Raw genomic sequence first — 26089 nt, 5'->3', positions numbered from 1 at the left:
TTGAGATTCATGAAAGTTTATCTCTATTTTCCCAAACATGGCATGGACAAACATTAAAGCCATCCAAGCTACCAATAAGACACTTTTGTAAATTCTGCACATATAATTCGTGTAGAAAAAATGATGTTGCTAATCATGAATTGATTCATACTGGGGAACGACCTCACAAATGCACGCATTGCAATAAAAGGTTTGCACGAAAGTTTGCTTTGAATAGACATCTTCGCGTCCATGTCAATAATAAGAGCTTCTAATGTATATTATCAAGTTATCTGATGGTTTCAAAAAAAAAAATGTATCATATGCGAGCTTTCTGCTGGGGCAATGAGTGATTCAGATATATAATATGTGAGGTTGGTTTTGTATCTGTTCTTATGCCATGAAGCCAGGTTAAAAGAGAATCTTGGTAACAGGATAAGGCTGGGGCAGAGTTCTTCCATTCATGTATAATTCTCAAGATATTCTTTACAAATTTCACGTGCCAGTTGTGTCATTAGCGTGCTCAAATTATTAATTACAGTGCAGGAAACAATCAAAGTGTGACAAAATAAATTATTCCAGACAGCTAACAGAAGATCAAGTGAAGGACATAGCAAAATATCTGTGTGGATTATTTCTTCACAGCACTGTCGTTTCAAAAACTCTGTCCAGGACCTATAGTTCAGAATTGATCCCATATGAGTGAATTATTTCCTTGCTGCTATTCAAAACCAGGTTCCAGATCCAAGCCGCGGGTTTAAAGATTTTTGTTGTATAAAACATGGACATGCACGTGTGTTCAGCATATCCTTTTGAATATAAACTATAACCACTTATATTGGAAAGACAACAGTGATGTGTTTCAAAGTTTTAATTATTTTTAGAAAAGTTTCAATGATTCCAAACAAAATAGGTGTAAATATAATTTATAATTTTTCTTGCCTCAAACCTTTCACCTTAATTTGATACTATGCATCTGTACTTAACGAAATCAGTGATAAAACATCCTTTGTACACTGAAACTTGCACTAAATTACATAATATTAATCTTGTATACAGTCGACCCCTCTCGATTATGGGCACCCATGGTGCAGAAATTTTTGTCTGCTAAAATGAGTGTACGTTAATGGATGATACTCCATTGATTCCTGTTGATGTAAGTTAAAGCGTCCGGTATGGGAGGTTCCACTGTATCATATGGCTTTTAGTTCACAAAATTCTCTGTAATGATAATGTTGTATCAAGTTTAATTTCATCCGTAAACAAACTCTTCAGCAGTAATTTTCTCTGGTCTCTTGAAAATTGCCAATTAGGAATTTCACTGTATTACTATATTTCCCTTGTATGCATTAGCTGGTATGCTAAAAAGTTTGAGTTTCAGATTCAGGAGGCCCGAGCTGAATTAAGTTTTAATTCAGTCCTTAATTCTGTTTTATATGTGAAAGTAAAGGACCTGCTCAGTTATTTAATAAGTTATTGTGTGTAGGTGTATCACATATATTGCAATATTAATTGCATAATAATCTAACAAATAGGAGTATGTGAATACTTACCTATGTGATCCAAACACTTGTGTGAGTATTTACTGATCTTTACACAATGACAGCAACTGAGATACAGTGTCTATTTATTCCTTATTCCTTACTTTTGGAACACAGGATACTTTGTGCTGCTATTGTTATCACACTTTAGAACTAATTTCAGAATATTTTGATACACCCTTGTATGTGTGCATAAGTTATGTATATTTTACAGTAAATGTGATAAATCTGTTATTGTGCATAATAATCAGTTATTATGCATACTCACTAATCATTTTGGTGAGGTGGATAAATATCCCTGAAATAATGTTTACTGGCGAGGATGCATAGTACCATACCAAAGCGTTGCATTGTTGGTAAATGTGATAAATCCTGTTATATGATGTACTATATATGATAATTCATACATGTATAATTTTATTGTGGTACAATCATAAAATTTATCATTATATTGGGGTCCGACTACATCACACATACTAGATTCATTTTGAATTTTTTCATATTTATCAAATTCACCATTTATACTAGGATGTTATGCATAATCACAGATAAAGGCAATAAATTTCAAGTATTTATTAAATTTACCAATGACACTTGGGTATTATGCATATATTGAATGGTAAAAGTGATAAATTTATCAAACTTACCAAGACAATCGATAAGTATGCATAATAACATATTTATCATGTTTACCATTACATACATGGAAGACAGAAATGAAATAAAATATGGTTCATTGAATATTTTGATTGAAAAAAAATTATCATTCTACCAATGTAAAGTTGATTGAATGTTCAGTAAAAAAATCATGATTGTTTTAAAATTATTTTTATTTTAGGTTTTTTATATGATTTAGGTTTATATGAATTTTTTTTTATTATTTGATTTATTTTCGCTTTGAAAATTTATTTGTTGCTAGTATGTTTCAAGCTGAATAGTGAGGTTGGGGAGAGTGTTTGCTATCATAGACTGTGGGTATTGCTGATATTAATTATGCCCTGGGCTGAGCCAGTAAGATGTGTTGTTGTTTCTTTTTATCCCTTATTAAATTGGTCTTCACCCAATTATTGTGATCCTATTCCTGTAAAAACAAATGTTATTTCCTTTTTTTCTGTTCATACATTTCAGTGCAACCCTTGAATGAAATTTTTGTTTTTGAATATCATTTCCTGAATATGTATGCTTTTTATAGATGATTTTTTTGCCGAAGAGCATAGCGGAAAATCACAAATGATAGAGCCTTTGAAGATCAGACGTCATAGTTGCCAATTTTGCTCATACTCTTCAAACAATAAAACAGATGTTACAAGACATGAAATGGTTCATACTGGAACGAGACCTCATTCGTGCGCTCAGTGCGGAAAGTCATTTGTTACAAAACAGTCGCTGAAAAGGCATGCTCTTACTCATTTGAACAAGGATACTTTTTTGTGTTAGAATTACTGCTAAAGTGTTGTAAAATAGTTTGTCTCTCAGGATGAGATCTGATGCTTTAAATTACCGTTAAAAGTTATTTTTTAAAATTACATATAGTTTTGTTATATACCACATTTCTTTTTAGTTTTCGTCAATCTTGTATCAGTTATGCATGTTCAATTGAAAAAAATATATATGTTACTTTTGCGTATTCATTGTGCTGTATATGATAATGACTTTTGGGGCCCCATTGATCATAACTTTATGGAAGTTATTCAGGGGTTGTTCAGCGTAAAAACATGATATATGGATTTTAACAGACGTTGCAATCTTAGTTGCTAATGACTTTTGTATAATGAGTTGTTTTCAGTGTCATCTTTCTTTTTATTTGCTTGATAAATCTCATGCATATTATTTTTTTTATATTTAAGTATGTGGATGGTTTTTCAGGGGGGGGGGGGGTGCAAAACAATTTTTTTTCGATAAACTACAGTCTACATTTTAATTTTACTTCTGTGTTTTGATATCTTTTAATATTAAAATATGTTTCAGTCAAATTTATCTTTTAATACTTCAAAGATATTATTATGCAAAGGCATTATAAAATTGTGATTATCTGTTTATTGTTGAAGAAATTAGGTTATTTTCTTCAAAATAAAGATAAATTATTAGTATTGCATTACCACTCGGGAGATGGCATAGCAAACAAACTACTTATATGATTATCTGTTTATGTATGTTGCAGGGCTTGAAAAATTTTAGAAAATAGTGTAGACTCGAGCATATTTTTCTAAAAAAAACCATCCCGTCCAAAAAAAAAATTTTTTTTTTCAAGAATTTTCCCAAGACTTGCTTGATGATACTTTTCGATGTTGATGGTCACACTAATGTGTAATTTCCAAAACAATTGTGTTGTCCTCAGACTTTGATTTAGTAGTCCCACACACAGTATTGATTCCAATTATTTATTATCATTGCTTTGCCATGTGAACTTGGTATCTTGGATTTGTTTAGTCCTGATATATAGTCAATGTTGGTTGTTTTTTTTTTTTTGGTGTTTTTTTTCACTTAGTGTGAAGTTTATGCACTAATCAATTGCTACAATTTGAATTTCAATATATTTTACAAAATGTTATTATCCCATAATGTTTTCTGTTCGATTGGTCTTATTTGAAAAAAGGTAATTGAATTTTCAGTTTAAAAGGAGGCAAAACAAATCTAAAAAAATCATTTTTTGGGATTTAGGGAGGAAAAAAAAGCTTAACAATATTTTTTAATTTGTTATTTTAGGAAAAACAAATTTCGCATAAGATTGGTCATATTGGGGGGAAAGAGATCCTGATTTTGTTTGCATTGATATATTGGTAGATGATAGCTTTCATGAAAAATTCTCTGGAGCAAAGTATGTTTACAGTTTATGTATGGGTTATAGTAGAGTAATTGATCTACTGATCAGACAGATTTGTTAATTATCAGATGACTTTTGTTCCTTATACCAATACAAATTCATGGCCACAACCGACAAATTGCCAATGTACAAATTTTCACTTCTTTTTGTATCAGCTGGTTTGGTCCTTTATTTTGCTAAGTTCTGCCAGAAACATGAATGTGTATCTCATTGAAACATGTTACAAAACATTTTAGGAAAATGATCTTCATAGATAAATAATCTACGTATATAAGGAATGAAGCAGCATTCAAATACCATTTCTCAAGTTCTTGTTTTTTTTAACCTAATTCATGTTTCCGGCATAATGAGTGATGTGTTCCAATACATAACTATTTATGTCAATCAAAGCAAAAACAATGATGAAAGAAATGGAGAAATCTAAACTAAAAATTGGAAAAAATAAAAGGGATGGAGAATATATCCACTGTCCATAGTATGGTTGTCATCACTGATAATTCAGTTACAATTGCACTTTTTTGACTTACTAGATTTTTGTTCAAAAGTTTTGTACAGAAGAAATAGTTTTAAAAACAAGTTAAATCAGGAAAAAAAGTTGACGTCTCAATAATCCATCGAAGCAAAAAATGACCCATAATTGAATTCAAACTATCCTTTATGCACTTAATGCACAATATGCAGGATTCACTAAATGAACTTCACTTCTTATCAAGGTCTCATAAATGTTTGTGATTCGAAGAAAACTTCTGCACAAAAAGAAATTTTGTTTCCACATTTCTTTATTGTAAAAAATGAATTCTTTTAACAAAGTTTTATCAATATATAATGAATTTATTATTATGAAAAATGCAATGGGACATTGTGCTCTCTTAAATTTCATGAAAATGTCTGACAACTTTTCTTGTAAATATCTTGGAGAGGTTTATGTTAATGTGTATGAAAACAATAGTGAAAAAGTAAATAAAGGGATGTATGACTATTTACTTGTTGTGTGTTCCTTGGAAGAATTACGAAATTGTTTTTTGAAATTATTTCAGTCCTTGGGTCTTTGGTAAAAATCTTGATTTGATCGTTTTCATAAAATTTTAATGATTCAATGGTAGTAAATAATGTATCCACTCATATATTTTTATAATATTTTTTTATTAAAATTTTAAAAGCTTCTACTGATTATTGGCTCAGTATTAGAAGACTGCCATAACGCTTTGTTCTCTGGGGCAAAAAGATGGTCTAATTTGTCTTTCCTCGACGGTTTAATTCAAGTAACTGCAAAACTGTTCAAAACCTTTTTTAAACCAGAACTGTAGTTAAGAGACACAAAAAGTATATGTATGTATAGTTCTTGATCCCAAAGAAAGCGAAGATGGTAAAGCATTTAAAAAAATGTTTTCATTCAGTAGATTTTATTGTGTGCTTTGTAAGCATAATGCAGTCAATACTCGATATAACGACCCTATTTGTCCCGTTGGAAACTAACATTGGGGAAGGGGGGGTTGTATATAAAAAATAAAATATACATGATAGTTCTGTGAAAACACGACTTATCCTACCAGTCATTATAATGGAATAGTCGCTATAGCGTGGGGTTGTATTGTTATAACAAGCATTGACTGTACTTTTTAATTAATTTGAAGCAGTGGACTGTGGTCCGATTCCAATTGAGACAGATGCTTGTTTTAGAATAAAAGGTAATTTTACAGATTAAAAATTTGTAGTATTTATTACAATTTATTACATACATTACTAAAAAATTTGAATATATTACATTTTTCATATATTAAGGTGCAAATGCACTTGAACTCTGATTTCTAGAAATTAATGTTAATTTAACAATGAAAACTTTAGAAGTTAGACTGTACATTATTTAATTCTTTTCTTTCGTTCTTTAGAAAAAATGAACACTTTTACTTCTATCTGAAATCCTGAGAAATTGCTCTGTACAAGAATGAGATTTTTCAATAACAGCTGTATATGTAGCTTTCATGAACAATGAGAAATTCAGATATTCCCCGTGCAGGAAACAAAGGCAAAATAGTTGTGCTAAACTGAAGGAATTTCACTAGGGTGTGTAACCTATGAATGAACTAATGAACTGAAGATTTATGAACTGAACTAGAATAACTCTAACTTTACTCAAATGAACATAATTATAATAATTATCTCTTCTTTCTCAGAGGATTGACTTATTTATTACTAGTTTTTATTATATATTATTTTCAAATGTGAGTGAGAATTCGTCTTGAAGTTACAGCATTCCTAGTTGGCTGGTCTCCCATGTGTCTATGCAGAGCACAAGAGGACCTATAACCTGATATTTACACAACATGAAAAATTCAAGCATTTACTATCTTTTACTTCAAAATATGCAACATCGATAACTCTGACAACATAAATATGCTAAGGCCATGCATATATATACTCTCACATAAAGATGTTCTGATTGTGCAGATTTGTTATGATTGCATAACTCTGCGAAAAATTAATGAATACTGTATGAATTGGTTAGAAAAACTGGATTTTATCTGATGATATTGAGAATCATCACTGATGAAAACACGAGCTGTCCGAAGAGCTGGCTGGCGGAAAGGTTAAAAATGGAAAAGCTATCTATAACTGAAAATAAATCATCAGAATGTTAATTGCTATTTGTGTATGATTATGTCTTATATTGAAATTATATATTTGTGCATATTGAAAAGTTGATTACAATGTTGATTGTTTTTATTAGAAATAAAGTATTTTTTTTTAGGTTTCTATGAGGAGCTAGGTGATGTTTTCTCGAGAGTTGACAATTTCCAACGTACAGTGATGTACAAATGCGGATTTTGTTCCTATACTGCGAAGAAAAGAAGTGATATTTTGCGGCATGAACGCACTCACTCTGGTCAATGTCCATACAAATGCCTAACTTGTGGGAAAACTTTCAACCGCAATGATAACTTACTAAGACATCAGTTTTTGCACATCTCAAAGTAACTGTAAATGGCTTGCAATGCCTTTAGATATTTATGCATTTTGTGTTCATTATATAAATTGTGTTAAATTTTTGTTTTCAATTTGCTTCCATATTTGTATGAATTAGAATTTTATTATGTGTTTCAGCACAGTACTGTGACCACTTTACAGCATTTTCATAAATGAAACAGTATAATGGTGAAATGCACTTATTGTAATTATGTGTTGTCAGACCGTTTCAATTACCACACAAAATGATTTTGATTTTTTGTGTAATCTGGAGAACAGTGGTTCTCAATCTTCGGAAGCCTATTGCCTGGTTTATTTCTGTTTATGAGTGAAAGGCCCAGTCATTCATACAGTCGCCCGAGTGGTGCAGTGTTATGATGTCCGTCTTTCACTATGAAGGTTGCCATCGAGGTCCATGGGTTCGAATCCAGCCAAAAGAACATAAAAAAAAGTTCTTTACCTATCAGGCCTGGGGCGGGACCACCGATAAATGTCTCCTTTATTTCCCACCCAACCCCACTAGTTGGAAATTGCCATTAGGTGATATATGACTGGAGTTGGTGTGTGGTAAAGTAGTCATTCATGCAGCTAATGAAAAAATTATGAATTACTTATATCCCAGTTTGACTGATGTCAGGGCCAGATAGCTCTGAGAGTGAGAATTACTGATCTAGGCACTTTTCAGGAGTCACCAAAGAATACATTTCTATAAAATACTTGGCATGTAAGAGAGCTGTATTTAATATTTCTTGTATTGAAGGTGTTGAAACTCATTTTAATGTTCAGGAGCTGAAGGAAAGTTCCGTTATCCTATAGTTTTTCCACTCTTATGTTATGTATTTCCCTCAAAAAATTCACTCTTGTTTATGTATTTTGTTTCATTGTGTATTTGTGGCTTGTGTTTGGTAATGTGTACAGTAGCGCCTCAATTATCAGAACCCCGCTTCCTGCACAACTCATCGAGGCTCCCACTTGTCCTACTTTTTTGTCAAAATGACCTACTTCGCATGATGCATTTGAAACACACTAGGATCAGATTCTGAAATTCCCCTAACAAGTTTGAATGAATAGGCTAGTAGAAGTAATCACAGAAGGAAAACAACAAAACAAAGACAAAAACAAATAAAGTAAAAATTACAAAATTCCTTCTGTTTTGAAAACAAACAATGAGTACAGCCTTCAGAAGATAAAGTAATCACTAACACGTGTGTGTGCTTATCGGGGCATCCCACTGGGTTGGTAGCCAAATCTTCACTCATGGTTGCTCAGCAGAAAAATGTCTGTTCAAACATCATGGTCAGATTGACTTGAACAGTCATACCTTTCTGCTGAGCAGCCAGGAGTGAATATTCAGACACCCAAGTGAAGTGAAATCCTCCCGATCAATGTGACAGACGTTACATTTATCCTATGAATACCCCATTGTTTGTGTCTAAATGTATGAGGAATTTTGTACTTCCCCCTTTTTTTGTCATTTTCATTGTTTTCCCTTCTGTGATTATATCAGGTAATAGATTATTTATTCTTTCATAATAAAGGGGAAAAGAATGTTTTTCGAACTAAGATGAAACAGATCTCTCTGAATAGGCTGTCACTGATGTGTGTGTGAATAGAACTTAAATCTTAATCTACGTTATTGGGCCGCGTTTGTGTTGTATTCCAGGTAGGCATTGCTATTATTAGCATGGATAATTGATTCCCTACTGTATTTGATATATTGTATTTTTAATGTCATCTCTGCGGGCATTTTCTTGACCAACTATGTTCATTGTTTTAATTTATCTTGTATTCTTTTCTTTGAAACAAATAAATTTGTTTTTAAATTGGAAAAAATTCATTACCTTGGCTGGCCAACAATATTTTTGTGCATATTTCATGTGTTTTTTCCAACTAAATTAGCCCATGAAGCATAAACAAAGTGTCTAACATATTTTGATATTTGTATGTGAAATAATACAGAAAATGATTTCAGAAAGTTGAATTTTTTTGCATTTCATATTTGATGAAATTTTTGAGTGTAGCCACACTTTTCATGATTCGTTTTCTGAAATTTAATCTTGATATTTTTAGATGCATCACATTCGATGAAGTTTTCAAATGGAGTACTTTTTTATATAATTTTTGTGTTATAATTTATCTGTTATTTAATATTTTTTTTTACAATTCAGCAACTGCATGCAAAAAAATCTAAATTCTTGCAAAATAGTGTAGCAATTAGTTAGCAAAACTTAAAGCAATTATACTTGAAAATTATCTTGTAAGATGTTGGCACTAATGCTATTTGAATGAAATTTGTTTTTTTTCCCTTCCTATTTGGTGTGCAAGCTGTTAATTAATCATCTATAACAATCTGATAAGGCAAGTACAGTCTTTAGAAAATACACCATTCAGATGATTACAGTTACTTCAACATATTGAAAATTTGAGTGGAAGAAGTTGGACTGGGTTATGTATTTTCTTTAAAATGAATAGCATTTCTCATCTCCATTCCAGTTTTTGCTCAGTCTTCAAACCATTGTTTCAAAGTTGTTTCCAAGAATAATAAATTTGTTCATAGTTTTTGAATATTATTTATGTATGTTGCACCTTACTTGATAAATGTGAAAAATTTTTGAAACATTGTTTTTCTAATTGTATGTTTTATGAGTATACAAAATATTTCAATTATTTTGCATCTTTACAGATACTTTAAGTTTCATTGTTGCATTTGTAGGTATTAATCATCACCAGAATGTTCTGTATCTGAGTGATTCAACAGTGAGAATTTACAGATGCCAACACTGTTCATATTCTTCAAAGTATAAGAGCTACATGAAAAGGCACGAAGTCATTCACACTGGGGAACGTGCATATCAGTGCTCTGAATGTGGAAAGCGCTTTGCTAGAAAATTTTGTCTTGACAGTCATCGATTATGTGTTCATATGAAATGATTTTTTTTTTTTGAAGCTGTCTTACTGTATATATAATTTGATGCAGTCATTCCTATATAGGGTGTTCTGTTGAAGCTGCAATAAATTCAGAAGTGTGATTTAAGGCATCAAATGAAACAAAAATTGTCATAGAAATGCCATCACAAACTATAGTCAGTGAAAAAAACTTGTGCAATAAAAAATGGAAAATGCTTGTGCAATAAGCTGAGCAATGACAACTTCAGTCGCAACTTTGAATAGCACCTGCAATGCTCCCTTTAAGCTGGGACAGGTAAAAATATTCCTTTGCCAAAAGTCACTAAATACAGTATTGATGCGTGTGTGTATCATATCAGCTTCTTATATACAGAAGAAACGGGTCTGTACAGGTAAAAGAAAAATAGAACGTTGGACATGTGTAACAATTTCCTGCATTCCCTTTTCTATACCGTGACCTGTGTTAAAACGTGCCAGTTAATTAATGTCTTTTGTACTTTTTTTGTTATCCCCATTTGACATCAGACCCTGCTTAAGTATTTTTTATTATTTTCACTGAGTAAACATGGTTGTGTAAACCATGTTCCATGACAATTTTTATTTCTCTTGATACTTGCTACCACCCTCCTCTTAAAGTTTGTCCCCACTTCAATCGAACACTCTGTATATCAGAGTTTGTTTATTTAATTTGCCATTTTTCTTTTTAAGTAAAGATTTATAAGCAAGTTTGTTTTTTGTAGCTGAAGAAATTAAACATTTTTGTTTTAAAATCATAATTAAGGCATGAAGTACATGCATTTTCCATGTCAAATATTTCGGTCATATTGGCAACATATTTTTATTCTAGAAATTTTTTAAGAGAGATGATGTTTTGCTCTTTGTTATTATTTTTTATTATATATACAGTTTATATTTCAAAACTTGTATTGTCTATAACTGATTATTTGATAGTTTTCACTATTATTCATTGGAAATTTACCATTGAGGATTTGATATTGATAATTTCCAATGGCTAATGAGAACATTGTATTTTAGAAGTTATTGGAAATAAAACCTGTATATTGTGAAATCAATGCAGAGAAAAAAAATTTTTTTTGTTCAACTATATTTTTTGATTGTTACATTTTTTTACAATTGGCTCTTATGTTTATTGATTTACCATTTTGTATGTCATCTTCAATCTTTTTATTATATTTTTTCAGATATTATATTATTTAACCATGGCCATGAGATAAACTGTGACAAAGCAAAGTTGGAGTTTAACTCTGATAATACACTCAGTAACTGTCAATATTGCAGTTATTCATCATACTTCTAGCATAATTTTCACAGGCATGCATTGGGAAACGTTCATACAAGTGTTCATTATGTGAGAAATTCTTCAGCAGAAGCGATAGTCTGAAAAGACATGAAATACTTCACTCAGATTACAACAACAAATTTATTATAACAAAAATTTTATGAATGATTGCCCTTCCAGGCCATATTGTATACAGTGAAACAACTCTCTAATTTAGAACAACAATAATTATTTTTCACATTCAAAGATGTTTTCTGAGATTGTGCATGTGAGATAAAGGGCCGAATATATGTCAATTTACATTTTATTTTTGTAAGATTTATTCGAATTAGTCGAACACACATGTGTAGGATTTGTATAAACAGCTTGGTTTTAAAATTAGCTTTGATAAGCATTATTTTAACTTTACTTTTTGTTAACAGTACACACTGATATGTACTGACCTGTATCCAAAGTGATTTCATTCTTTTTTTTCAGATAAGAAAGGTTTCAGCTGCAAGACTTGACAAATTCCCAGGCTCGGGGAATTATTTTTGGCAATTCAAATTTTATTGTATAAAATTTTCCAAGTGTGAATAATAAAATTTAGTCTGACAATAACATAATGTTTTTGGAATTTATCAGCATTTCTCTGTGCATAGATAGGCATTCCCCCGAGTTTTAGTTCTTACTTTTTTCAAGCCGTATTCTATCATATGTGAAGGGTTAGCACAAACCTGTGGGAAGGTATATGAAAAAATAATGTCTAAGAATATAAAATACAATAAAAACTGCAGGTCTCGATCTAATTAGCCCTCGTGTACAGAAAATAATTATGGTGCTATAAAGACAAACGAACATCCTAGTGGAAGGAACCAGAAAATTTCATTCATTATATTTGGCAGTTCATTATAAGCCAGGTTCAAAGTGTATATGTTAATTTGCAAATAAATTTATTATAAGTAACATTTTCTATATTAAAAATGTCTAATTTTCATAGGCATTGAAGTTGATACTGAGTTCCTCTCCAACTCTGAGCGGCACCAATTTCAACGTGGAAGAAAACCTCTGTACTTGTGTAGCTTTTGTTCGTATTCTACATGCTTGAAAACCGATATGTGCAGGCATGAATTGGTTCACACTGGAGAGCGTCCTCATAAGTGTTCCGTGTGTGGAAAAAGTTTTGCAAGGAAATTCACTCTCAAAACACATCAATTGACCCACTTGTGAAAATTCTTTCTGGGAAGTTCCATTAAAGTTCTATTTTGTACTAATAGCTTTTATTATTTATTTATTTTAATGCCTATAATTATTCTAAGTGTATACAAAAATTTGCCATCTTAAATGTAATTTCTAGTTAATGCCATTTAAATTTATTTGAAGCTGTAAAATGCAAGTTATGGATATTTTATTTATGTGCGGTTATAGTCATGGCCAGAGAAATGAATAAAAAATTATTTGTGTGTGTTCGTGATATGTTTTCTTATTTTCTGATTTTTTGAAGAAAAAAATTAGAAGTATACAGTGTGATTATTTCATGTTTTTGTAAGTTTTAAATATGGTACAATGTATTTTACAATCTTTCCTTTTTTCACATGAGTTCTTAACCTCATATGTTCTAACCCCTCCCCCTACCTCCTGTGGCAAAGTTTCATCAGACACTTTTACAAAATCATATTCAGTGCATCACAATTTAAAAACAATGAGTTGATTGCTTTCCTCATCCAAGCTCAGAGATCTCCTGAAATCTTCCAAGGGGTCTGTGATCCCTGGTTGAAAACCTGTGATGTAGATCCTTTACAACTTAGCTATTAAAAGATAATTTTTATGATATACCAATGTAAATTGTGAATCACTTTTCTTATTTGTGTTTGTACATATTTTTTTATTACATTTTCTATATTACAGTAGACTCTCAATAATCCAACCATGCGTTAATCCGGCCCGTCCAGTAATCCAGGGTTTTCTTGCTGGCTCTTTTATTCTTTCGCCGGACAACTTTTTTTACATAAAGAACATGTGCCTGGTCCAAAAATGTGTGGACAAGAAAAAAACAGGAAGAGAAATGAAAAAAAAAACTGCATGTGCTATGTGTGTGTGGCCTCAAGAGACTATATACTATATGTCTCCCGTAACTATCTTATCTATGAGGGTAGTTTTTTTCTCCTTGTAGATGTGGAGAAATGGAAAATGTCACCACATGTCTGCATGCATCTGCTGCTTACAAAAAAACAAATTATTTGATATTGTAACTCACCCATTGGGTCATAACAGTTCAGTCTTTTCTTCAATTTGATTCTCAGGCTCATTCATCTGTGATAGTCTTATTTACATCTGTTGTTTCTCTTGCGTCTGCAATGTTGTTGCAGTTGAAATAGAAACAAACATTAACTCTCGTTGGAAATAATGAGATTATTAAAAAGCTTAAAAAAGTTGAAAAATTGGTTGGCCTTGCCTAGGAATACGTCCCCCCCCCCCCCATTCCAGTGCAACCCCATTTTCTTTGCTCAAATGGAAATAATGCAGTTATCAGGTACATAATTGAATTTTTTTTCATTATACAAACTCAAATTTCAGTAAATTTACATAATGTACAATATAACTTCATATACAAAGTTCAGTTCATTTTTGGCTATATATGACGTTTTGTTAATAAAAATCTGGCGTATAGTGGTTTAAATAATTTGAAAACATTAGTTTTTTTAAGACCTTCCAGTGATCTCTCCCCCCCCCCCCCCCAACTTTTCCGGTAATCTGACATACCTGATCTGATACGTGCTGGATTACCAAGAGTCTACTGTATTGTTTTTTTTCTGATTCAACTAGTTGATTGAGATGATTCTTGATTTTTCTCAGCCCAATGTATGAAGGAAAGACTTTTTCTGATTATTATTATGCTGAGGTGAACTCAGAAAGACAAGTCTAGTAGTTTCTGCTGGAGACTCAAACTCTGTCCTCTTGCAATCTGTAAAGATGGTAATTCAGGAAGGAATGGTCATGTGTTCTGTGATGTATATGGATAGAGCACTTGCTAAGATTGCAAAAGGACCAGGTTTCTCGACGGGGATCAGTAGACTTTTCTTTCAGAGTTCACCTTGGCATAATATCCAGAAAAAAGTATTTTCTTTAATGAATTGATTGTTTTCCTCATCCAGCTCATGGACCTCCTGAAATCTCGCCAAGGGGTCCGTAACCCTGGTTAAAAATTTCCAACTTATCTCTTTACATCTTGATCATTAACAGAGAATGTTTATTATTTACTGATGTAAATTGTGAATGAATAGCTTTTCTTTTTTTTTTTCTATATTTTTGTTATTACATTTTCTATATTGTTATATTTCTGGTTCATCTGTATGCTTTATGAGTACACAAAATAGTTTGCATGTTTACTGATACTTAAATTTTGTTGTTGTATTTGTAGGTATTAATCATCTTCAGAATGTTCTGTATCTGGGTGATTCAACAATGAGAATTTACAGATGCCAATACTGTTCATATTCTTCAAAGTATAAGAGCTACATAATAAGACATGAGGCCGTTCATACTGGGGAACGTCCATACCAGTGCTCTGAATGCGGGAAGGGCTTTGCTAGGAAATTTCGTCTTGAACGTCATCTATTATGTGTCCATATGAAAGGATTGAAGATGGATTTTTTTTTGAATGAACAAAAATCTGGATTTACACTGGACCGATACAATAAGTGATACAATCACAACATTCACAAGAATTAATCAAAAACCTGAGTTTCGGGCTTTTTAAGCAACCCATAAACCCTTTTCACATGTGCAAATATTGTGGTAGCATTGGGAGTTTGAGAACGTGCTTCATTACTTTTCTCCTTCATAGGGAAAGAAATGGAGAACAGTCATTGGAAATTCTTGAAGCAGGTTTTAAACCCGTTTTTTCTATTTTCTATGGGAACGGGGCTATATTGATATCACAGAGATCAGGTCGATGTAGTATCAGTCCAGTGTAAAACCAGCCTTAGTGTAAAATGCAATGCAATCATTCCTATACAGAGTGTTCTGTTTCTGATGCAACATATTCAGAGGAGTGATCTGAGGCATCAAAAGGGACAAGAATTGTCGTGGAAATGCTATCACAAACCATGGTTAGTCAATGAGAATCATGAGAAATACTTGTGACTGTAATCATCATTGCACAACTTTGAACAACACTTGCAATATTCCCTCTGAGCTTGCACAGGTGTAAATACTCCTTCGCCCAAAAAAATTATTAAATTCATTATCGGTGTGTCTGAGTCATATTGCTTTCTCAGACACAGAAGAAACAGATCTATGTAGGTAAAAGAAAACTATTGGAAATGTTGGAACACTTGCAGAGAGGGCTCCCACTTGTGGTAAAATGTCCAACTATCTAGGTTTTGTCTTACTTTCTAGTTTTTATCCTACTTTTTCTACCAAATTCTATCAACAAAATTTGTGTGATTGGTTTTAATTGAGGAGGGATCATTGGTATATTGCCAAATATTACAAATGTTGTAGATTGTAATTAATGATTCTGCCAAAGCAGAAATTGTATTGTTTTTCCGGTTATTTGGGGGGGGGGTGTATGTGGACCATTTGGTTTATTAATTTTTCATTTGCTTATTTTGAGGGTTCAGCAAGTAGTTTTTGAGACAAGGTGACTTGAGGATGTCTCAACAACGTGATTTACCGGAATCCATGGCATGGCGTGTTATAGGCAGACTGAAATCCGGGCAAACACAACGTAGTGTCACGGACGCTGTTGGAGTCGCCAGAAGTGTTGTTGCAAGGCTGTGGAATCGATTCCAAGAAACAGGAAATGTTAGACGTCGACCAGGGCAAGGTCGGCCATGCGCCACTACAGCAACTGATGACCGGTATATACGGTTAACAGCCCGTCGAAACAGAACAGAGAATGCTACGCAGCTGCAAAGACGGTTGCTCTTGGCAACAGGACGAAGGTTGTCCAGCCAAACAGTACGTAATCGGCTTCATGAGGGAGGGCTCTATGCACGTAGGCCAATGGTCTGCATTCCGTTGGCCCCACGACACCGTGCGGCCCGAAGAAGATGGGCTGCTGAACATCGAGATTGGGAGCAACATGATTGGAGCCAAGTGCTGTTTACAGACGAGTCCCGATTTAGTCTGGAGTGTGACACCTGACGTGTTCTGGTATGGAGGGACAGAGGCACTCGAAATAACCCCGCATTCGTTCATGAAAGGTCACAATACAGACGAGCTGGTTGGATGGTATGAGGTGGAATCAGCATAGGCGGACGTACGGACCTGCATATCATTCGGAATGGCACTTTGACGGCCCGAAGGTATGCAGACGAGATACTGCGACCTCATGTCATCCCTTACGCTGGAGCCATTGGAGATTCCTTTGTTTTCCAGGATGATAATGCCCGACCGCATAGAGCTCGTCTGGTGGAGAACATGCTTGAAGCTGAAACAATACAGCGTATGGAATGTCAAGCGTGCTCTCCTGACCTGAATCCAATCGAGCATGTTTGGGACATGCTCGGACGACGCATTGCTGCGCGACCAAGGCCGCCTGTTACTGTCCGAGACTTGCAGATTACACTTCTTGAGGAGTGGAACAGTATTCCCCAAAGTCTGATCGATAACCTCATCGCATCCATGGCAAACAGGTGTGCAGCAGTCTTAGCTGTTCGAGGAGATCACACGCCCTATTAAAACTCATGCATCATGTCTAAACAGTACTTTTTTTTTATCGTTTACATGTAACCAAATTGTTGCCCTAAATCATCTTTTCATGTTTTTTCCATATTTTCAAAGAATTAAAGCTTAATTCCAAATTTTTTTACGTCTTTTTTCTGTATTGCGCATTGATACGCGTGTACTATCCATTGTATGCCAATACGTGGCTGTCTCGCACGGTTTTCTTCACTTTTTTGCTTGCTCCCCTAATTGTTTTGAGCAGTGTACTTCATGGTCTTGGACAAGAACTAACAGTCATCATTCAAAATTATGGTGCACATTTTGTGTACAGGTGAAACAACAATTTGTATAACAAAATGATTGAATACATAGGCCTATTCTAAGTTTTGTGACTCATGCTCTTTAGTAGCATTCAATTATCTTCTGTGTTTTTAGATCATACAGAGAGAGAGATATAAACAATCTTTACAAAGCTCAGCAAAGAGCTTAGAAATTGAAATGCTTCATTTGTCAAAAACGATTACACCTTCATTGAACAGTAAAATGTAAGCAAATCCCTTAAAAAATATAATGTACTTAAACCACCTGATTGGCTTTGACTTATTTACAGTGGACCTTGTAATTTACTCATTTTGCACTGTGCTTCTGGAAGTGGTCTCAAGAGAGCGAGAAGTGTCATTCTTAAAAAAATTGCACGTGTTCATAATTCACTGTGTATTGGCGAAGAGAGATGACAGAGGAAACGATTATTTTCCGGATATCATGCTGAGGTGAACTCGGAAAGAAAAGTCATCACGTCTCCGCCACTGATGACTTTTCTTTTCGAGTTCACCTCAGCATAATATACAGAATATAACTGTTTCCTTGATATCTCGGGCTAAGAAAAAGCCACCTATCTCTCTCTAGAGCTGACAGACTCCACGAAAAATTTTTAATATATATTGTGAGGAAAGACAGAAAAGAATTGCCTATGTGTTTTAGTACACTGTTTTGACCAAAAATGATTTTTGTTTCCAAGCATTTCTTTCATTTTGCTTTGGCGTGAGTCAATCATATAGGATACCGAAATATTGTGTTTTTTGTTGTTTTTTTTTTTCAATTTTTTTTAAAAATTTTGAGGGTTTTCTTATCATAAGTTCTATAACTATTTTTTTTTACTGTTCCAATTTTTCTATTTTTGTTAGTGGGAGCCCCTTTCTATACCACAAGCTGTGTTGTAAACATGCCAATTAATTAATTAATTTTGTATTTTCATTTTTGTTATACCCACTTGACATCAGACCCTATATATGTACTCATGGTTTTTCACAGACTCAACCTGGTTTGTGATACCATTTTCCATGACATTTTGCTTTATGCCTGCTATCAGCCCCTCTGATTTTGTTGCCACTTCAATTGAACTCTCTTTATGTGAAAATATTTTAATAATATAATAAGTTCATTTACTGAAATCTACGCGTGTTTCTCTGTAAGTGAAGATTTATAAACAAGTTTTTGCTGAAAAAAATCAAATATTTTTATTTTACATTTAAGTTTGTTTTATGCAAAAAATATGCATTTTTTCATGTCAAATAGTTCACTTTTACCGATTTCCATCCTAAGAATTTTCTAAAGAGATGATAATATTTTGCTCTTTGTTATGTTTTTTCCATTTTGGTTTTTTTTTATGTTTAAAGTCTTTGTTTCAAATTTTATACTTTCTATAACTGATTATTTGGCAGTTTTTCCAATTACACATCAGGAATTTATCCTTGAGGATTCAGTATTAGTCATTTGCAGCAGCTAATGGGAACTTTGTATTTCTAAAAATGTTGGAAATAAAACCTACTGAAATCAAGATAGAAAATTCATTTGTTTTTGATTTATTGTTTTTTTTTATTGCTATATTTTTACCATTCTCTTTTTTATGATTTATCGATTGACCATTTTGTAGATCTTCAATCTCTTTATTTTATTTTTTCAGATATTGAATCTAACTATAGCCATGAGATAAGTTGTGAGAAGTCAAAATTGGATTTTAACCCTGATAATACACTCAACAACTGTCGATATTGCAGCTATTCATCATACTTTAAGCACAATGTTAACAGGCATGAGCTGACACACAGTGGGAAACGTTCATTCAAGTGTTCATTGTGTGGCAAATTCTTCAGCAGAAGCGATACTCTGAAAAGACATGAAATGCTTCACTCAGATTACAATAACGATTATACATAAATTGCTTTTTAACAAAAATTTTTACAAATGATTGTTCTTTCAGGCTTCAACATTAGTAATATGTAGTGAAACCTCTCTTATTTAAAACAACTATTATATTTTTTTACTTGTGCATATCACATATTGAAAGATAAATGCTTGCCAAAATAGTGTACGCAAGAGATGAGTGGCTAAATGCCTCTTTGTGAACTAATTTTGTAAGATTAAGTAAGGTGTTACCTTTTTTTTTGTAGAAACAATTTAGTGTTAAATTTATTTTCAAAAATCTTGATTTCAACCTTTCTAAAACCAAACTGATATGAGGAAAACTCATAAGCCAATCAGCGTAAGTCAATTTTCTGAAAATGACTTTCATATTGGAATTGCCTCTTCAATGGTGAAACTTTCAGTTGCCAAATCATTCAAGTCACTGTCTTTATATGGTGACAGCAGCACCACTTATACCGATCTCGGAATGAAAAGCTTCTTAAAAAAGATCCTTTAATCTCATTTGTAATGTTTATTGACTTACACTGATTGGTTTCAGAACCTTCCATATTTACCTGTATCTAATGTAGGATCATTCCCCTATTTTTAAAAGAAGGGCACCACTTCTCTACTGTAGGGCTTGACAAACCCTAGGTGCCTCGTTGGGGTGGTCAGATCATGCGACTGAAAAAACTGGGACAATGTTAATTTCGTGAAAGAAACTGGGAGACCTTGAAAAATATATTTCTCAAAGAGCATCACAATGACGAATAGCACAGCAGTAGTTAAAATTACCTATTAGTGATAAAGCCTGGACCTCGCAGCACCCAATGTAAATAATACCTAACCTATAGGAGGTATTGGTATGATTTGTTCAGTTGTGGGTGTTGTATTGCAAACTTACAATACAAATGAAATATTATGCAATTACTTTTCATGGGCATAAAGAGATGCATTATATTGTTGAGACAAATCAGAAGACACCATATTGTGAATATGTGTATGTGTTCGAGTTAGGGCAAAGCATAATAGAAAATATCAATTTAAAAATAATTTTGTGCGATAAAGAGGAGGGGGGGGGCTACTCCAAAGCTATTAAAATATTAAAAGTATGCTGAATTATATAACAAATTATCAAAAAATCATTATTTTTGCATGTTTTGAGCCCAGCATCTCATAAGGGTGACCCTGAGTTATGGTACCAAGTTGGCCTATTCTGTACCATTACGCTGCTTAACATAAGATTTCCATTCAAACTTTCGGCTGTGTTAATGACAGTCCTCCAAAATTGAAGCTGAAAAATGTGTGTAATCTGAAATTTTAGAACAAAACATTTCTGCCAACTAAATATTGAAAAACAAAAGTGCTTTCAAGACTGCATTTTTTAGCAAAAAACCAAGGCTCTCCTGGTTTTCCGCAACATCTGACCATCTTATGCCTGGTCATCATGATGAGTGAGAAATTGGCATCATGCCTATGTGATTACTAATTAAGAATCCAACAGTCACAAAATTTTTTAAATTTATGTCAGCATTTCTCCAAACGTTGGAAATCGGTCACCAAGTCTCAGCAAAATTTTCACAAAAGAAAATGTTTGGCTTCTATAAAATTTAGCTGTTACCTAATATGTATATTTTTCCCTCAGTTTGTCAAGCCTTACTCTACTGTGTATGAAAATTAAAAATCACTATTTTATTCGACTTCATATCATCACACCTACAAACAACATTGTAACTGCATATAGAAATGTCCTCTCCACTTGTCAATACAAGATTCATTGAAAGACGGTTATTTGTGGAGATGAAGATTACAAGGAAGAAAATTCATCACTGCCTCCCCCCTCCCCTGGAACTCGAACTGCTGCCATAGCTTAGATGGTAGAGCACTCGTCTGGCAAGCGAGAGACCGGGGTTCCAGTCCCCTTGGGGGCAGTGATGAATTTTCTTCCTTGTAATCTTCATCTCCACAAATAACCAGTCTTTCAATGAATCTTGTAACATTGTAACTCACTAAGTGCAATTCTGTATTCATTTCTTGAAGCATTAAAGTGCTGGTTGTATTCATGATTTTGGTCTTTGAATCAATATATTATTGCCATGAGAGAGATAATAGTTAACATTTTGTTAGAGTTAAGAAGGTATATATACATTTATACATTGTTTTTGCAGTCTCACAATATCGCAAAAATTTTATTTTTTTTTTAAATTAAATTTAATGCCATAATTTTTTTGGAGTTCAAAACTGGAGTTCCATGAGTTGAGACTCTGCCAACTAAAACTACTGAACTGTTTTCACAATGAATTTTCATATTTACAGCATAAAAATGTTTACTTTGATTTGATGTACTCCTGTGCTTTTTACAAATACTTTTGGGGTCCATATATGTATATTTATAATCACTGCAGCCCTGATTTAACAAATGAATCTGTGAATCCCATCTGATGCTTTTATTTGCGAGTTCTAGTATACTGGGCTTGACAAATTCCAGACACTAGGTCGCAAGGGCAACTAAAAAATTGGTATTGGCCCCTAAAATTTTCTAAGTGTGATGATTATTAAACACTTAAACACCAAAATGTTCAGAATTTATGTCTGTGTCATGGAAAGGGGAAAAGTTCAATAAATTCTAGAAAGATTGGATTTTTTTTCCTGAAAAAATAAATTATGGGCTCTTTAGAAATTCAGCTTGTGCCTTAATTTTTATTATTATTATTATTTTCATTGTCAAGCCTTGCCACTTTTTGTATGTTGAAGTACACAAATCTTTTCTGTTAACACTAGAACTGCTGACTGAGTCAAATTGACCTAAACTGTGAAGAAACAGTGTTTCAAATCAAAAACAGGAAATTCTCTGTTTCCTGGGTTTTCCCTACTTTCATTCAATGTTGTTTAATTGTGTATTCATAAGGGGCCGTTCAAGTATTAAGTAAGAAAAATTTTTAGTCATTTTTTAAGCCCCCCCCCCCCCCCGTCAGCAAAAGTCATCAAAACGCTGACCCCCCCCCCCCCCTTGTCAGAAGAGCCCAATTAACAAGAATCTACTATGTATTTATTTTTATTCCAACCTCTGAATATAAACGCTGCTGATGAGATATGCAGCTGTTTAACCAGAGAATACTAACTCTAACTGCCTAAACGTCTATGTTTCTGAGACGTAGAAATTTGGGCAGTTAGCATGCCAGATTTTATCCATTTTTATTTTAGTTAGTATTCTAGGATTCAATATGCTTTATGAAATTCAAATTCTTTTTAAGGTGATCCCATGCTTTGTATGCAGAAAATTATGGTATGATATAATTTATATAGGTATTCTTTGGTCATTTTTTAGAAAGCTTAATTATACATCTTACAAAACATGCATCACACAAAATGCTTCATGGCATGGAATTAATAGAAGGTGTGGGGCCGTTCAAGTATTACGTAAGCAAATTTTTAGCCATTTTTGACACCCCCCCCCCCCTCCCTCCATCAGCAAAATTTTGTCATCAGCTCTGCCTCCCTAAGTCCTAGCTCATATTTTCATAAAGGGTGGTTGATGAAGTAAGCATTATCCTAACCGCCCTCCCCCTTTGTCATCAAAAGTCAGCAAATCGGAACCCCCCCCCCCCCATCGATGATGACGTAGTACTTGAACGGACGGCCCCTAACGGAAAACTATGTTTGATTAGGAATATAAAATGGGCTTCAAAATTAGCTAGAAAATTATGTTATTCAGCAAAAATAAAATTTAGTATACATTATTTATATTGCTCAGTACAAAAACTTTTTCAGTAATCCCATAATATGACAAAAATGTAAAATAAGCGTGTCAAATTAAGTATGAGAAAGTCTATAATATGATTCTGTCAAATAAGTATTGATTTCTTACTGATAAGTGGAATTTATAATGAGCAGTTTGAAGCAAATGTTTTTTCATTATTCTTGCACATTCACTGCATGTTGATGTTGCACATTCAATGTAAAAATTAACAGTTTTGTTTCCACATGACATCAGATGTTACCTGACATCAGACTCCATTTATTTATTTATTCATTTTTGATGGCTCATGAACAGTTACATGATCAAGAGTACACAAACGTTTCCCCTTGCACAAGGGCAACACGTATGATGAACATAGCTCTTCAATAAGATTTTAGAGAAACTGCATTTGAAAAACAGTTCTGGCCTTCTGTACTGCTCTATACAAAATACAGATTTTTTTTTATAATGAGATCTACGACGCTGTAGAAAACAAATATTCGTTGAATATTTTCTGGCCATTTGATCGGCTACAACTACAGCAAACTTTGTTGAATTGTAGTGTGAAATTGTGTGTTCTGGGAGCTTTTTTTGGACTTCCACTGCCGATATTGACTGTCAGATGAAGCGTGCTGAGTAATAAAACATTTTTATCTTTTTTTCTTTGATAAATTTTCATTATGGCATCATTTTTTTTCTGTAGCGATGTTTCATGCAAGTGTAGTTTCACTATCTTCATTGCGTCAGATAATATTGCTCTTCGATTTCGTCTCACCCTCCCTACTACGTTCATATTTTTTATCTTTTAGAATTTGAGCCAGCTTCAGTGTAGTGAAAAAAGGTGTCTGTTGAGGCATTTCTGCCCTTGTTCTCAAATTTCTTGACCAGTTGCATCACTATATGCTCTGAAAGAGAGAGATTCATTGTACTCTGATTCTTCTCAAGGTTTGGAAATCTGTTTGAAACATATTCGGTGCAAGCCAGAATTTCGTTATTTGTGACATAGTTTGTCTACAGAAATTTCAGCTACATGTTTTTTCTAGACTTAAGTTTTTACTGTCCCAAAACCTTTCTTGGTCTAGTCAGAATACCAGGTATTCAAGTTTAGAAAAGAAAAGAATACTTAGCTCTCTACTTGCCATTCCTTCATTGAAAAAAAGATTATTTTCTCAGACAATAAATTGGCATTGACCTTGAAAGACCTTTATTCTTCAATATCTTTATTTAGAAATATTTTTTAGAAAGGGTAACCACTTCAAATAAAATTCCACACCCTCTTTTTCCTATAGAATAGTATGTAGGGTCAAAATAACCCAAACCACGGTTCTAGATATAAGTGCTTATAACTTTGAAACACGAGATGTGAAGAGAATAAAATTTTAGTGAATTAATATTCATATGATATCATGAAAAGTCATGAAATTTTTTCATCATCTGCGCTTAAGTTTTCGAGATAAATTAAAACAAAGTTTGATTTGGGTCAAATTGACCCACTCCGCAGTTCTCGTGTTAAAACTCTTGTCATCCTACTGGAGGTGTGGTAACCCAAGCCAACAAGCCCACAGTACCAAAGGATGCACAGACGTGTACCCAATTCGTCCTCGTCAAAATCTCACCTGATGCAGAAGTACAACAGAAACAGCAATAACATGATTGCAGAACACATTGTACCGCAGAAAGTCTGCCACAGCAGGGTTAGCGCACCAACCTTGTAGCGAGATACGTGACAAAAAATATTGAACACTGCCATTCTCATATTCACAATAAAAACTGCAGGTCCCAGTTTAATTAGCCCTTGTGTGTAAAATTATTGTGGTGTGGAAAAAGCAATAAAATAAACGAACTTCCTAATGAATAGAACCAGAAAATTTCATACATTATATTTTGAGGTTCAGTATATGCCACGTTGAATGTATATGTTTGTCTGAAAATATATTCCTTATAAATAGCATTTTATGTATGAAGAATGTGTCTAATTTTCATAGGTATTGAATTTGATACTCAGTTGCACTCTAACTCTCAGCACCATCATTCTTACCAAAGAAGAAGATCGCTACACTTGTGTAGCTTTTGTTCATATTCTACATACTTGAAAACCGATATGCGCAGGCATGAACTGGTTCACACTGGAGAACGTCCTCATAAGTGTTCCCTGTGTGGAAAATGTTTTGCAAGGAAATCAACTCTCAAAACACATCTATTGACGCACATGTGAACGCACATTCTTTCTAGGAAGTTTAATAAAATTTTTACTTTCTGCCTGTATGAACTTTTTTTTTCCCATCGGACTAAGTATATTTTAAGTTTATACCCTAAAATTTGCCTTCTCAGTAGCCATTTCTGTTATTGATTGCCTCTAATACTATACCTATGTATGAGTTTGCATATATTATAGGAGAAACCATAATGGTTGGAATAATGCTTTGAGAAAGTGTACCTCATGTACTAAGAATATCTCTAATTTTCATAGGTACTGAATTTGATACTCAGTTGCCCTCTTACTCTCAGCACCATCCATCTCACCGTGGAAGAAGATCTCTGCATTTGTGTAGCTTTTGCTCATATTCTACACATTTCAAAAATGATATGCGCAGACATGAACAGGTTCACACTGGCGAGCGTCCTCATAAGTGTCCCGTGTGTGGGAAATGTTTTGGGAGAAAATTCACTCTCAAAACACATCTATTGACTCACTTGTGAAATTTCTTTCTGGGAAGTTCCATTAAATTTTTATTTTCTACGTTTATCAATTTATATTTATATATATGTATATTCTATGTCTATAAAAAAATTAGCCACTTTATGTTATATTTCTGTTCTGTACACAGTGTCTCATAATATACCAGTATGTTTGTATATATTATAGGAAAAACCATAATGGTTGGAATAATGTTGTGAACTTGTACGTTTTCAGATAGTTTACATGTTGTATATGTCTCAAAAGATGTTGAAATATCAAGTTATGAATATTTTGTTTATGTGCAGCTATGTTACTGCAA

At 33.3% G+C, this 26089-nt stretch overlaps 1 protein-coding gene across 1 annotated transcript; it reads left to right on the top strand.

Moving 5' to 3' along the window:
* On the top strand, nucleotides 1-26089 carry LOC149077293 (zinc finger Y-chromosomal protein 1-like). Its single transcript, XM_089242369.1, has 3 exons — nucleotides 1-2952; nucleotides 7094-7195; nucleotides 25519-26089. The coding sequence occupies exons 1-3, from the start codon at nucleotides 2700-2702 to the stop codon at nucleotides 25788-25790; spliced, it is 627 nt and encodes a 208-aa protein (XP_089098495.1). The 5' UTR covers nucleotides 1-2699; the 3' UTR covers nucleotides 25791-26089.

Source organism: Pholcus phalangioides, unplaced genomic scaffold, assembly GCF_987345545.1.
Source record: "Pholcus phalangioides strain wild (caught in Gottingen) unplaced genomic scaffold, Ppha-v1.0 ptg000015l_1, whole genome shotgun sequence".
In the NCBI taxonomy this organism is placed as follows: Eukaryota; Metazoa; Arthropoda; class Arachnida; order Araneae; family Pholcidae; genus Pholcus; species Pholcus phalangioides.
Note: the sequence above shows the minus strand (reverse complement) of the source record. Positions and strands in the feature narration are given on the sequence as shown.

Coding starts and splice junctions, on each gene's coding strand:
- LOC149077293 (XM_089242369.1), top strand. CDS start 2,700: ATGCTTTTTATAGATGATTTTTTTGCCGAAGAGCATAGCGGAAAATCA. Junction 2,953..7,093: donor GAACAAGGATACTTTTTTGT/GTTAGAATTACT, acceptor ATTTTTTTTTAG/GTTTCTATGAGGAGCTAGGT. Junction 7,196..25,518: donor CTATACTGCGAAGAAAAGAA/GTGATATTTTGC, acceptor TAATGCTTTGAG/AAAGTGTACCTCATGTACTA.